At 32.5% G+C, this 14880-nt stretch overlaps 1 protein-coding gene across 2 annotated transcripts in view; it reads left to right on the plus strand.

The window, feature by feature from the left end:
- Positions 1-14880, plus strand: part of NCAM2 (neural cell adhesion molecule 2) — a 515285-nt gene that overhangs the window by 399361 nt on the left and 101044 nt on the right. For both annotated transcript variants that reach the window (XM_032353026.1, XM_032353033.1), the window contains exons 10-11: positions 4070-4257; positions 9145-9241. In XM_032353026.1, coding sequence (XP_032208917.1) covers positions 4070-4257; positions 9145-9241 — 285 coding nt within the window. The remainder of the gene's footprint in view (positions 1-4069; positions 4258-9144; positions 9242-14880) is intronic.

Raw genomic sequence — 14880 nt, forward strand, 5'->3', positions numbered from 1 at the left:
TGTTCCTTTTCAGTTATTAGGTGCCACGAAATCTGTCCAGTTCTGCAGAACTTGAAATGACCATGTGCACAAAAGTATTACAAGCTTAACTTTTTCATAGGTAAATACAATAAATACAGAGATCTCCTCACATAATGAGAACATGGGGGAATTCACACACAGTTGGGTATAAATCTTTTATATCTCTCTGTCTGAAAGTCTGACTGGGGTAAATTTCTTTATTGTGTGATTGATTTTCAAAAATTGTTTAATTCTGGAGGACCTGGGTGGCTCAGTCATTAAGCGTCTGATATACTCTATCATATTTTGTCAAGGAAAAAGTATGCAGACACTGAAAAATGGTAAAGAGGGCCATATTCAAGTCTATTGCAATGGGGGGTGGTCAAGACTGTTGAATAGGAGAGAGAGCTTAAACTCAACTCCAAATATAACAAAGACAAATGGGGACTTAAAGCCAATGAGCAGAATGACAGAAGTCAGTGGATGGAAAATTACTAAGAGAAACTTTATTACATTTCAACTATAATGTGCTTCTTGCTAAACGAGCCTGACAGAATTCTTGCTAAAAGCAGGCCACAGACATGGGCATTAAGGGAGGATAATAAAGGACTTGATCAGATTTCAGAGATACTCGGATATCAACGGAACAATTCCCCCTGAATCGACTTAGCATGATTCTTTAGTAAAGGAGGAAGCAGACCAGGAGAGGGCCCGAGGACAAAGCCAAGTCCTTATAGAAGGGCTTATGGAAGCGTGACAACAGTTTTGTCAAGGAGGGCATTGTTGCCACGGTCCTTGGTTCTCACTGTGACCAAAAGCTTCTGAGACGATTCTTCTCCTTTTCCAGCCGCTAAATGACATATTTCATCTTGTCACAGGCAGATTTCTCTGATTTTTTCTTCTACTTTTTGCTCACAAAAATGCTCTTCCAATAGAGTTATTTCTGTTCATTGAAATTTGTAGAATATTTTATTTTGGACTTGAACGGAATTTGGGGGACATACAATGCCTTGAGAGACATTTCCACTACTTGATGTGCTGTTGATGCCATATTCTTCTTTCCTCTTCTTTCCCCCGGCTGTTTGGTTAACTGCCAAAGCTTATTTCCTCGGCACAATATTTGAAGCCTTTCATGATGTGAAAGGCCTACTTTTTAAAAAAGATGAACGCTCTGAAAATTACTATTTTTGATTTATCAAGATGAAATATGGCTACTGGTTTTTAGCCTGAAGTTTTCACATGTTGCCTGTGCCAGAGTCACATCCTTCTTCAACCAGTGACCCAACAGTATTTGTTGGATTTTATTAACATGCCAGTCTTGTGCCAGGGAACATTGCTGCCTTGCTGTTGATGGGGTATCTACAAAGCATATAATGTAGAGGAATTTACTTTATGTATTATTGTAGATAGAAGTTATCAATATTTTCTTGCCTCGCTCCACAAATACATTTTTTTAATGTGGCTTTCAGTGTAGCGTGCATTGCCTGTAAGCATGTTTGCATTCAACATCCGTGATTCCAAATTAAATTCCTACTGAGATCATCAGGCAAACAATTAGCAGCAATTGCTTGCTTTTGTAGAAAAATCAAATCTTGCCCTAAGTTTATGGTTAAATTATAATACCATAACACATATTCATGCAGATGCTACATCATAGACAGAGTACACTGTGAGTCAGCTATTAATAGTTCCATTAGAATGTATGATTTTCATATGGGGCTATATTTATATGCAAATAAATTATCCATAAACCTTTCCTTAGAATATTAGAATATTAAAGAGATTATATTTCATATTTATTAAGAGTAATAAAATGTTTTATAGGTATAGCTATAGATATAGATATAGATATAGATATAGATATAGATATAACCTTAGCTTTTGACTCTGAATATCAGGAAGTTTGGTTTCTTTTACAGTTACACCCCTAATTAGTTACACGTCTTTAGATTTTTCACTTAATCTTCCAGGCTTTGGGAAAAACATTTTTTTTCTTTTATCCTTTAAAATATCTTCTGTTCAATTTAACCAAACTGTTGAATTGAAAATTCATTGAATGCTCAATTTCAAGTAAATTCAATATACAGTTTTTAAGAACCACATAAACATCACACACAATCTAAGCTATCAGGTATATAATTGTGACCAAGACATATCTTAACCCATAAGAGTCAGATCATTTGGTGGATCCTTCCACTGCCTATTACCATGCTGAGGGAAAACACAGAATCTGTGGGATTCTGTGTACAGAAGCTCAGCCACAACTGAAGGTCATGGAAAAGCTGTGTTTAGGAAGTGTTGAGCCTAGTTTCGAAGGCAGGTACATTACAAGTGGAGGGAAAACCATAGGCAGATATGTCTGTGTAATATTTAGCACACCTGAGTGCCAACATGTGTTATTACTTATTTAGACAATTCTCTTTTATAGGACGTTAAGCTTTTTTGAGTTTTTGTTAAGGTAGCGATGCATTAAAAGCCTTTTATATAAACTTCTAATATTTCTACTTATTTTCTCTGGAGAGAGATCTATGACTGGATTGTAGAAGCAAAATTATAAAGCTTTTTAAGGTTCTTTTTCTTTCTGAGGAATTGTTCAAATTCTATTCCCTTCAATAATGTATGATAGGATCCACATCACCAAAATGTTTCAGGCACTGAATGATATAATTTTGTTGCTGGGGTGAATGGATCTATAATGAATGGTCTTTGGTTAAAATCACCATAAATTCATATCCTAGACCTACGATGTAGTGCTGGAGTAAACTTGACAGCTCTTATTCCAGATCCTTCATGCTTACAACAGGAAAATACCTTCCTTACAAGGTTATTGGAAAGATAAGACAGAATTCAATGTATAATCTCACTGTCTTAGATAGAAAACAGTCAATTAATATTTCATACCCCTGTGTGAGATTGACATTATAAACATACACTAAAACAAATATAGGATAAGAATTTTTCAATTACTTATGTATTTGTACTACAGATTATAATTCTTATGTATCTTCTATAAAATCATATACAACAAAATCGGTGTAGCTCATTTTTAAGTACTTGGGGTTAGTAAAACAAAACATTTAAGTTACATTACTGAAGTTGATATTCTATGAGGTGATACTAAGTTTTAAGTAGTTAATATTAGTGACAATAATAATATAAATATCAGCAACATTTTAGCTACCACTTAATATAGGACTTTGATTTTATGTAAAAATTTTAAAGATGAATTCTTTCAAATACTTATGCTGTTAACCACTGAGACTCAAAGAGGCTATGGTTGATTAGCATTTGTGCTACATCATCATTCTAGAATGGAGCAAGACTAAAAATCATGTTTGTGTGTCTTCACAATTAGGTAATTTCAATAAGGTAATATAATAATATTGTCTATTTTCTCTTAACTGTTTTTATAGAGGTCAGAGGTAGGCTATGGAGAATTGGCGGAGCTCCATAGGAGCTGATTAATCTTCAAATCAACTTTGTGGATTAAATTAAATTATCTCTGGTTTAATTAAAACTGGAAATGATATTTCAGGAAAAACTCGTTTCTTAATTGTGATATTGACATTTCAACTTAGATTTTATATCTGCTTAAAAATATCTCATAGAAGAAATTATATGAGTAAGACAAGCTTTTTTTTATTTTTTTGAGTAAGACATGATTTAAAAAGGACCCAAGACCACTGATTTTGTTATTCTAAACTCACACTTTATAATTAGAGGTTTGTTCCAGAAAGAGATTTCACATATGTAGATACCTATTAATTAGGTATCTAATGAGTAGATAATTTTTGTCAGGTTATCAAAAGCAGAATTAGCTCTGAGCATTAATCTTTCATACTTTAATAATTGTCCAACTTTTAATATTTGTATATTAATTAAAATTATTTGATGAAATAGTCAAATAACATATTTTCATGAGTTCTCATGTCACATATTAAATATATGACATTAGAATTTCTGTGGCTTCTTTTTGCATTCAAGCAGTAATTATTGTTGTACATACTAATCAAGTGATTATTTATCTTAAAGAAGAGGTCTATAAATGTTTTATTGTTTTGCTTTACAGATGCTCCCAAGTTTATATCAAACCAAACAATTTATTACTCTTGGGAAGGAAACCCTATCAATATAAGCTGTGATGTGAAATCTAATCCACCAGCATCAGTCCATTGGAGAAAAGAGAAATTAGTCCTGCCAGCTAAAAACATCACTAATTTAAAGACATATAGTGCAGGGAGAAAGATGATATTAGAGGTAAGTCTTCGTGTACATATGAATAAGTTGTATTATTTTAGCAGTCACCTACTGTTTTAGAATGCATATAAAATATTAATATAAATACAATTATATAATATGCATTTATTTTACATAATATATATTATATATACACATACAGATTTTATTGTGTCTCTTTCTTGTGTATTTACTTAAAAAGAAAATTTTGTGCATTTAGATCATGGACCATTAATGATTAATAATATCTCATTCTTGTATAAAAAAGAGTCTATGGTAAAAGCCGTTATTTTTCATAAATTTTTTTGGGAAAAAAGTTAATTATATCAGGGAAAAAATAGGGTGAGGGAATTAGTAATTCATCATTTATTAAGGACCTGAAGTGTTGCTGATACTAGTTATTAATTCTGAGATTATGCCCTCCGTCTCAGACGCATACATAACTTTTTGGTGGGTGCATATTTACAAGTTTCTAAATAAACCAGATTTACTTGTTCAATGCCTCACTTCATTTTATATTTTAAATTAAGATTGTAGATAATTGTCTTTATACTGCCAAGTGCCTGGCCTTTTAATTCTGTTTGAATACAATACCTTTTATTTATTAATTGTAGATTATGTGTGTGTGTATCAATTCCCAAGAACTTTGGGAATTGATACACAATCATGAGCCTTCCAATTCCTCATGTTTTCAATGCAACTGGGAAGCTCTCTCAAATAACCTTATTTAGCTAAAAAGATGCTGTGTTTTCCACTGTAATTCAATTTACATTCATTTTAAAAATTCATGTTTTAAAATAATATTTGACACTCAATGTATTAACTTAAAGGTGTTCTCATTGGTGCCATATTTACTTTTCTACCTGATAATTGGACTTCATGAAAAATTTGGTTGACAAAAGGATTTAGCCATCACTTCCCCAAATATTTGGATAACTGACTCTTTGCTCATTAAGTGATTGTCTTTATCTGTTTCTTTCTTTTTAATTTTGTATTTTATTTTATTTATTTACTAATATAACCAAAAAGATAAGAGGGTAGGACTCTAAAAGGAACTATTGTTTTATATCGATTTTCTAGACCTAAGGCAGAAAGGCTTTGCCTATCACGTACATGCCCAACAAATACATATACTATAAAATATTAGTAAGGCAAATATCTGTGCAGACCACCCATTCCAAAGGATTTAAACACCTCGGGATGGGTGGTGTCTAAATTTGTTTGAATTTAAATTGGTTACTTTGTAACTTTATTAGAAGAACTATTGGGAATTGACACAGAGGTCAGTTTCAAAAAGAAACTTGGTTAGATTTAACATAAAATTTAGGTTTTTAACTAGTTAAAAAGTGAGGTGAGGTTTAACTTCAGTTTAGGGTATTTTGTTCAGGCTGCCATAATGAATACCACAGACCAGGTAGCTAAAATAAAGTAATCTCCTTCGCCCCACATTTTTCTGTAGGCTATAAGTCCAGGATCAAGGTGCCAGAGGGTTGGGTTTTGGTGAAATTTCTGTCCTTGGGTTGCAGGTGTGCCCTCTAACCATGCACAGAACAAGAGAACTGTGGTGTCTTGTCTTGCTATAAGGACATCAGGGCCCATGTTTATGACCTCATTCAATCTCAGTTACTTCCTTAAAGACCCTATCTCCAAATAACATTAGAAGTCAGGGTTTCAACATATTTATTTTGTGGGGGTGACACAATTTATTCCATAAAAGGTAGATTTAAGTTCATTCATGTTTAAATGACTAATGTATAATTTCTGCTTTGTTCATTTTACCACTTTTCAGTTTCTGGGATAGCTCGTAATTTGCTGTAGTCAGTATTAAGCAATGTGTTATAAATCTGGTATTTAAATATTTTAAACATTTTATATTTAAGTATTTTATTCATATAAATCTCTCACGTTATTTAATCTTCTGCCTAAATGGCATTCGTCTCCACCCCAAAGTAAAAACTAAGCAGTTTTTGTTTTTACAGTCCACATGATTTATTGGTTAAAAAGCATTGACCTTGGGACGCCTAGGTGGCTCAGTTGGTTGGGCAGCTGCCTTTGGCTAGGGTCATGAACCCAGGATCCTGGGATTGAGTCCCACATCTGGCTCCTTGCTCAGCAGGAAGCCTGCTTCTCCCTCTGTTTGCTACTCCCCCACCTGTGCTTTCTTTCTGTTTGACAAATAAATAAAATCTTAAAAAAAAAAAAAAGCATTCACTTTGAACATACACTTTTTATGTGTATACTTTTTTTCTTAATTAAATTCAAACCCTGAATAAATGACTAATGGGTAGCTAATACAACTTAAAATAAAACAAAATGACAATAACTACCAAAAAAAAGCAACGATAAGCATTACAGATTTTAAATTAATAGCATTCATATTTGCTTAGGATAGTACAGTATTATTTTTTTGCTTAAGAATTATTATAATCACATAATTGCTAATTCTTAAGAATGTATAATACAATATACAAAAACACAGTGTGCAGTTGATAACAAATTGGTCAATAACAGATTTCTTGAATTGGTTTTTAAAGTTTTTCCTTTTTCATTGAGCAAATATGTAATTCAGTCTTTTAAATTTATGAATTTTAAAACATAACAGAATATTCCATAAATCCTTTGGATTGGTGCTAATAAAATAATCTGTAAAAGTCAACTTTTTTTTTTTTTTTTCCTGAGCACTTCCTAAGGTGATAATGTAATAAGCCAACATTTTAATATATGGGCAAACATTGATGTAGGAACTTTCTAATAGGTTGATTAGAATAATACTGTGCTTTTGATCATCTGTGGTGTTGTTCTTTATCTTAAGTAAAAGGCTAAGTATTAAACATATGATTTTCTCACTATGGAACACATAGAATGAGGAAATGAAATTTATGAAAGTTTAGGAAAACAACTAGAGAACTCCTTTATTAGCATTGTACTCCTAGCTCATATTTTGATGTTCAAAATTATATTTGTTGATCAATATATTATGTACTATTAAAGCCCACCATCTTAAGTAAGCTTGAATTATTTTACCTGCATATTAAAATGTGAAAAAAGTGGAGTCATATGTAGGTGTTCCTAGCACTTCCTGGATAAATATCAGCAATAATTGGTATATTTTAAATGTGTGAATATTTTTAAACTGCTTTATAGCATACCTTTGCTGTAAAATATTTTATTTTTTGATAAAATTACCTATCATTTCATTGAAATGGGCTTGATCATAAAGTCACTATTGAATGCTGCATTCACATTGCTTTCCTAGGACACTTCAATTCTGCAGCAAGGATCATGATTTGCCAGGTTATATCTAGGTCTGTGGGCTTTTTTTTTTTTTTTTTAAATAATCTGTACTACTAGAGGTGTTTTCTGAATTTGTTAATCATACAACATAATAAAGAAATGATTTCAGATAAAACTGTAAAACTTTTATCTTTGATAGGTCGACTTACAGGAATAGAAAACAAACCAACAAATGAAAAAAACCTGAATTGAGCCTTTTAAAAATTGTTCCAACAAAACTGGCTATTTAAAATACTTGCTTAATATTGAGGGGGTGCACAATAGTCCTGATCCTTTGTCATGGCCATCCTGTCTGTATTTTATCAATTCAGTGCACATTGTTCCCTATGGACTGTACAAATAACTCTCCTATGCTTGTAAAATGTAGAAATGTTGGGGGAAGATTCTTTCTCACTAGTAAAATTATGGCCAAGTCAAGTTAGCTTGGTTTATTAAAAGCTGAATGTAAGAAAAATGAATGTTTTAATCTCTCAGGAGTACTTACAAAAGAATGGTTAAAGTCTCTAGTCCTTAAACTTATGATCTATTCCTAGATAGACAGCTAACCAGGGAATGAATGGCACAGCTTTTTTGTACTTTTCCAGAATTATCATCTTCAATGGACCTCAAAATTGCACTTTTAGTTAAGAGCCTCCCATTACCACAAAATCATATTCCCCCCTTTTGGGATAGAGTTGAAATTAACAGCAACTCTTGTAAGCATATTCTATCTTAATAATAGTTACTGGGATTGAAAATTATATCTATTACTATCATCAAATCTCTTTTCTGAATTGATACTTCAGAATTTGGTACATTAGAATTACAGGGTTGGTCCCAATGTTCAGCAATAGATTCCTGGAAGGTTAACTTAATTACGGATTTCAAATGTGTAAGGACTGAGGTCAGCTATTTTCCACCTAAACTGAAAGAGAATGATAGGAATTGAACAGAAATGGAGGCAAGATACTATTATTAGCCATCAAGATAATGTGCCTATCTACAGGGGTTGCTACCCAACGGCAACATTTTCTAGCAAAATACATACCTGGAAAGATTATTTTTCTTCCTTCCTTCCTTCTTTCTTTCTTTCTTTCTTTCTTAGGATAAGTAAGTCCTCATCCTTCATTAATATTTTATATTCAATAAAATCATGAGAGGGGGAAAATAAACCTGATATATTTCCAGCCTTTCATGAACTTTAAATCTGCTTGACTTTAGTCTAAAAGAGAAAACAGAGGGTTAATTAACCATGCTTTTGGTACAGTGTTCTGTTTGCAACTTCATGTCTGCAGCAATTGCAGAATATATATTTTTCAAACTGTGAGCCACTTTCTGAGCTTTCCATACACAAATATCTAATGACTTTTTCTATTCAATCGATATAATAAAATGACAGCATTTGTCTACCAAATAAATTAATAGTTAAACTATATTTCACCTAGTGAAAATATAGCTCCATGCTTTACATCTTAAAAGGGTGTGATGCTTACTTGACAGAGAGAAAAAGAGTTATGACAAGGAGTTGTGAATAATTGAACAAGTGTGAAAATGGTGGTCATACTAGAATCTATTTTAAAACTGCCATGATTTTGTTTTAAAATTGTTAAACCTCTATTATTATGATTATTTTAGATAGCACCTACATCTGACAATGACTTTGGACGATATAATTGCACAGCCACTAACCGTATAGGAACAAGATTTCAAGAATATATTCTTGCTTTGGCTGGTAAGTATAGCCCAATAATTTCTGAGACCTCATAAAATATTTCTATAAGCAAATAGCTTTATTTTTATAAGACATGATATAGGTTATTATTAGGAAGAATGAACCAGTGCTTAAAAATTTAAAACAATTGCATCTGACAGATAGTGAGGAATTAGAACATATTTACTAATCAAGATTGATTTTAAACCATGATTCTGATCACCCAACTTTACAAGTGAGCCATCTACAAAAGAAGTAAAAAAGATATGTCTTAAGAAAGCAAATTATAGGGGTGCCTGGGTGGCTCAGTGGGTTAAAGCCTCTGCTTTCAGGCTCAGGTTATGATCCCAGGGTCCTGGGATCGAGCCCCACATCGGGCTCAGCAGGAGCTTGCTTCCTCCTCTCTCTCTGCCTGCCTCTCTGCCTACTTGTGATCTCTGTCTGTCAAATAAATAAATAAAAATCTTTAAAAAAAAAAAGAAAGCAAATTATATTTTATGTTGAGTAAGAATCCTATCAAAAGATTTAAAAAGACATCTTGAGAGAAAATAAACTAAAATTCACCTATTTTAAAATCCTAAGCTTGAAAGTACAAAGAATAGCTTATTTTTAAGGCAAATAGAAAATTTAAAGTTATATAACTTTCAATGAAAAGTGTTTCATTTTATATATGAAAACATTCTAGTTCTTGCCCAAAAGCTTAAAGATACCAAATAATAACATGTAGACACAATTCATTTTAACTAGAAATTGTTAGTTTTTTGTTATATAAATAAGCTATATATAACACACATATTTATTTCTAGAATTTGCATTATGTTTTACAAGACCGATTGGAAGTCTGAAAGTATACATTGTAGTATATTTCGCATAGCTCAGAAGATACAAAAACACGATTTTTGCCTTTTAGAACTACATAGAGAAATATCAGAAAATTATTGTAATGTTAGTTTTTTTGGATTGTTATGTTTTAATAGAATAAGTAGTTTCCACAAAAATATTTTAAAAGGTCTTCTAAGTAGAGTTCTAGTATATAACTATAATTTTATATTAAGAAATGTATTTACTTCTGTTGATATGCAAAGTCATGCCATTAGTTAGAAAGACCAAAAGGGAAATTTAAAAGTTTACAAAGCTGATAATACTCAAATTATTATGTAACTGAAATCTCTTTCTCTCCAATTCAAGTTTTGCTACACTTAGAGAAGGGAGAGAAGGGGTTGTGCACAAGGGCTTAAGGGAAGAAAGGAGGAAGGAAAATAATGAGATAAGAGGGAATTTAGGGAGAAAAGGAGGGAGGAAGGAATTAAGGAAGAAAAAAACAACTATATGTCATTTACCATGAAGTTTTTAGAAAATTAATCTCAGAGGTTCCTGGGTGGCTCAATCTGTTAAGCCACTGCCTTTGGCTCAGGTCATGATCCCCGGGTCCTGGGATGAGCCCTGCATCTGGCTCTCTCTTCCTTGGGGAGCCTGCATCTCCCTCTCCTCCCCAGTAGTGCTCTCTCTAGCTATCTCTGTCTCTCTGTCTCTCTCTCTCAAATAAATAAATAAAATTTAAGAAAAAAAGAAAAGAAAATTAATCTCAATGAAAATCATAGGACGTAGACTATCCACATTTAGGGATATGAATAAACCATTACACAAGCAATTAAATTCTAGGAAAATGAAATGTGCTAAGTCATATAAAAATTCACTGATAATAAATTGAAGTGAGCATGATCTTTACTGATCAGAAGCATTCATTATTTACATTAATTCCAAGCCTCAGGAAATTAGGCAAATTTTCTTCTAATTAGTATGAAAATTTTTATAGATAATAACCAAATATGTGATCAGTATATGTATATACAGTTATATCAATACTGCTATACAATTTTACATTGCTTTTTTACAAATGATGTAGGTCTGTATAGATAAACTTGCTAATGACTAGATTTTTAAAAGTACTTATAATTCTGGAAAAAATTAAAAAATAGAACATTATATTCATGAGATTTTGATATCTTATTAAATTCTCAGGAAATATTTATTGTCTGTATACCTTCATATCTAACAGTTTTTTTTTTTTAAAGATTTCATTTATTTATTAGAGAGAGCGCACAAGCAGGGGGGTAAGGGCAGAGGGAGAAGCAGGCTCCCAGATGGGGGGCTGGATTCCAGAATCCTGAGATCATGACCCAAGTCGAAGGCAGACACCCAGTGGACTGAATGTGAATCACCCATGTGCCCACATATCTGACATTTCTTACTGTGACATTTTTCACTGAAAAATATGTTTGATACCTATTCTACTATGAAGATGCTAACTTAATGAGTTTCCCTCAGCCTAACCATTAAAAAAAAAAAAAAGAAGAAGAAAAAGAAAAAAAGAAAGAAAGAAAATGTTCCCTCAAGCTAAGAGCTAAAATGTTATTGGAAATACTTCTTGAATACTGCAACTTTCCTAGTGTTTCAAAATTTTGTGACAAATACATACCTAAAATTTTTTTCAGAAAGAGACAGATTCAACTGAAATTATAATAGAGATATAAAAATAAATTAGGCCCTGAGCCTTAGATGGGAAACATATATTTAAACATCAGCAGTAATAAACATTATTCTTTTGATGGGACCTCTTTTTCTAATGCTTACAAAATTTAGTCTTTCCTGAAGAATTTGAACAATGAAAATGCAATGTGATTTTAAATAAAATGTAAGAGAAATGTTATGTAGAAATTTAAATATTTCAAAATAGATGTCAGTATCACAGCCCAGTATCTCATTGGCCTATTTGACCTAATAAAAGGCCCAGATCATTTGGCATGTGTTATTTTATGTTGTAACAGATTACTTTGATTTAAAAGGGCAATGAATTAAAACAGCAACAACTGCATATAAAATTATGTGTTATATATTCTGAGAAAACTGTAGGAAGAAAACACTTTTTAACTTCCTTTGTTTCAAAATCTTTTTTTTTTCTTTTCCTTCCTTTTTTTATCTCCTTTATAATTAAGTCTTATATCTGAGCACAATAGACATCTGCATGCAGATGGGGGGCGCAGCAGCCTATCATAGGGCATCAGACCCTTAGCAGAGTTAATAGACTAAAAGGGGGTTTAGTGGTCTAGTGTGGGGTGTTGGAGTCTGGGCCAGTAAGAAGCATTTGCATGTGGCAAGATAGAAACAGCAACCCAGAGAGGAATGTTGGAACCTAATCGGTATAAGGGGGGATCCAAGTAAAGTGGTAGGGTAAAAGATCGATGATTCATGTCTGCAAGCACATGGGTGACATCAGCAATTATATAAAAATACAAAAACTAAAATGACTCTGGGATAATGGTTGGGTATTGGAGTTATTGGTGTGAAGTCTGGTTTTAATGTATGTAGGTAGATACAGAAAGGGGAAAAGAAGTAAAGGTGTGTGTATGTGTGTGGGTGGGTGGGTGTGTTCAGTCATTTCCACAAGGAACTTCTTTTTGTCAGGAATCTTACTTAGAAAGCAATTTCTATATATGTAAATGATGAATCACTAAATTCTACACCTGAAACCAATTTTATCAATTCTACACCTGAAACCAATTTTACTGTATGTGGTAGCTAACTAAAATTTAAATAAAAACTTGAAATTAAAAAAAAGAAAGAAAGAAAAGAAAACAAAACAATTTCTCAGCCAGCTGTATCCACAAAGAGGACTTGAGATCTCCAGCACCTCAGCAGCAAAGACCAAACATGGCTGGCAGCTACATCTTGGTTTCTAAATACTAAAAGTAACTAAGATTTCTTGTAAAAATGGCTGATTCTAGGAGAGGGACAAGGGAAGTACAAGATAAGTCTAAAACAACGTATTTTGGTAGGAGGAAAAGAAATTTTAAAAAAGCATCCATCAACCATTTTTAACAAATACCATAATACAAATGAATTCACCTGAGGGGCATCAATGGTTGCTAATGCAGGTATATGTTGAGAAAAAATTTAGCAAGTAAGATGATAAAAAAAAAAATCAAAATACTTTTGAAGTGTCTACCCCGAAATTATTTTTTAATTACAAAGGGAAAATAGCAACATTATAGTTGTAAGCCTACCAGATCCCACTTTAATTAAGTGATCAAAATTAACATCACCAGTAATGATAAAATTAAAAATTAAACTGGGATGCTACCAGAAATAGGCAACAAGAAAAACACAGAGTAACAATTATAATTTTCCTGCCAAAAATGCATAATCAGAATCTAGTATGAGGAAAGGGAAGGCAGGTCTGAAGTGAGGTGCCTCCAAAGTGTCAAAGCCATGCAAAGGAATGATTAAGGAAACTTTCTATATTAAAGGACAGTAAAGTTAAATAACAAATAAGTGCCATGCCTGCATCTTTTGTTATAAAGGACATTACTGGGATGATAGGTGAAATTTGATTGTAGTCTTTGGATTAGATGGTAATTTAATTGTTTTCTAGAACTTATGTAAGAGAGAGTTTTGTTATGGTAAATACACACTTAAGTTGGCACCATGTCAACTTACTCTAAATGGCCTACATTAAAAAGATAAGTTCTGTGCAGTAGTCTTACAAATTTTCTAAAAATATGAAATTATGTTTTTAAAAATGAGTAGGGGCACCTGGGGGGCTCTATTGGTTAAATGTCTGACTTTTGAAATCAGCTCAGGTCTTGATCTTGGGGTTGTGAGTTCAAGCTTTGGGTTAGACTCCACACTGGGTGTAGAGCCTACTTAAAAAAAAAAAAAAAAAAAGGGAAACTAAGGCCAACAAACAAATACCTAAATATAGCAATTTCAGAAAAGCAACATAACGTGAATATAGCTAGCATTCTTGATTTAAAAAAAAAATCTTTTTTGTGTGTGTATACATCGTTTCTATATGTGACCTTATAAATGGTTTTAAAATAGTTAAAAGAATTTTTGCATATTAAATAATCATTGATTCACAGACAACTGGTGTTTTTGAATATAGAAGTCTAATTTTTACTCTAAAATATAGTAATTTATTTAGACATCTTTTAAAATGTTTTAGTAAGCATGATAATAGTACTTTTTTTTTTAAAGATTTTATTTATTTCTTTGACACAGAGAGACACAGCGAGAGAGGGAACACAAGCAGAGGTAGTGGGAGAGGGAGAAGCAGGCTTCCCACCAAGCAGGGAGCCCGACTGCCTCAATGTGGGTCTCGATCCCAGAGCCCCAGGATCATGATCTGAAGCAAAGGCAGATGCTTAATGACTGAGCCACCCAGGTGCCCAATAGTACTATTCTTAACAATGGTGGTCTAGTCTTTATTTGGCAGGATATGAAAGTGTATGGCACAGTAATGTATGAAAATTGGCATATAGATACCACTTATATTTGTAAGCTGGATATTTCATCTCTATGCTACCCACTTCATTTGCTTTTATCTCTGCTGGGAAAAAAAGCTTGATAAAGTTCTAGCAAGAAGACACATTGAAGTGGTTAGCTAACTTGAATCTTGAGTAGCGACATAATTCTCAAAGTAGCTCAAAGACATACATGAGAAATTATTTATACTTATTTTACAAAAAAAAGATACATTCAGAAATTAGCAAAAATATGTAAAAGCTCAATTTGTTATTATTATATCTATTATGATGATGATTTAAATAATAAGTAGGATAAAATATTGACTAGGTCAAAGGTCTCCTATGAGTAAAGGG

Source organism: Mustela erminea, chromosome 1 (genome assembly GCF_009829155.1).
Source record: "Mustela erminea isolate mMusErm1 chromosome 1, mMusErm1.Pri, whole genome shotgun sequence".
Classification (NCBI taxonomy): Eukaryota; Metazoa; Chordata; class Mammalia; order Carnivora; family Mustelidae; genus Mustela; species Mustela erminea.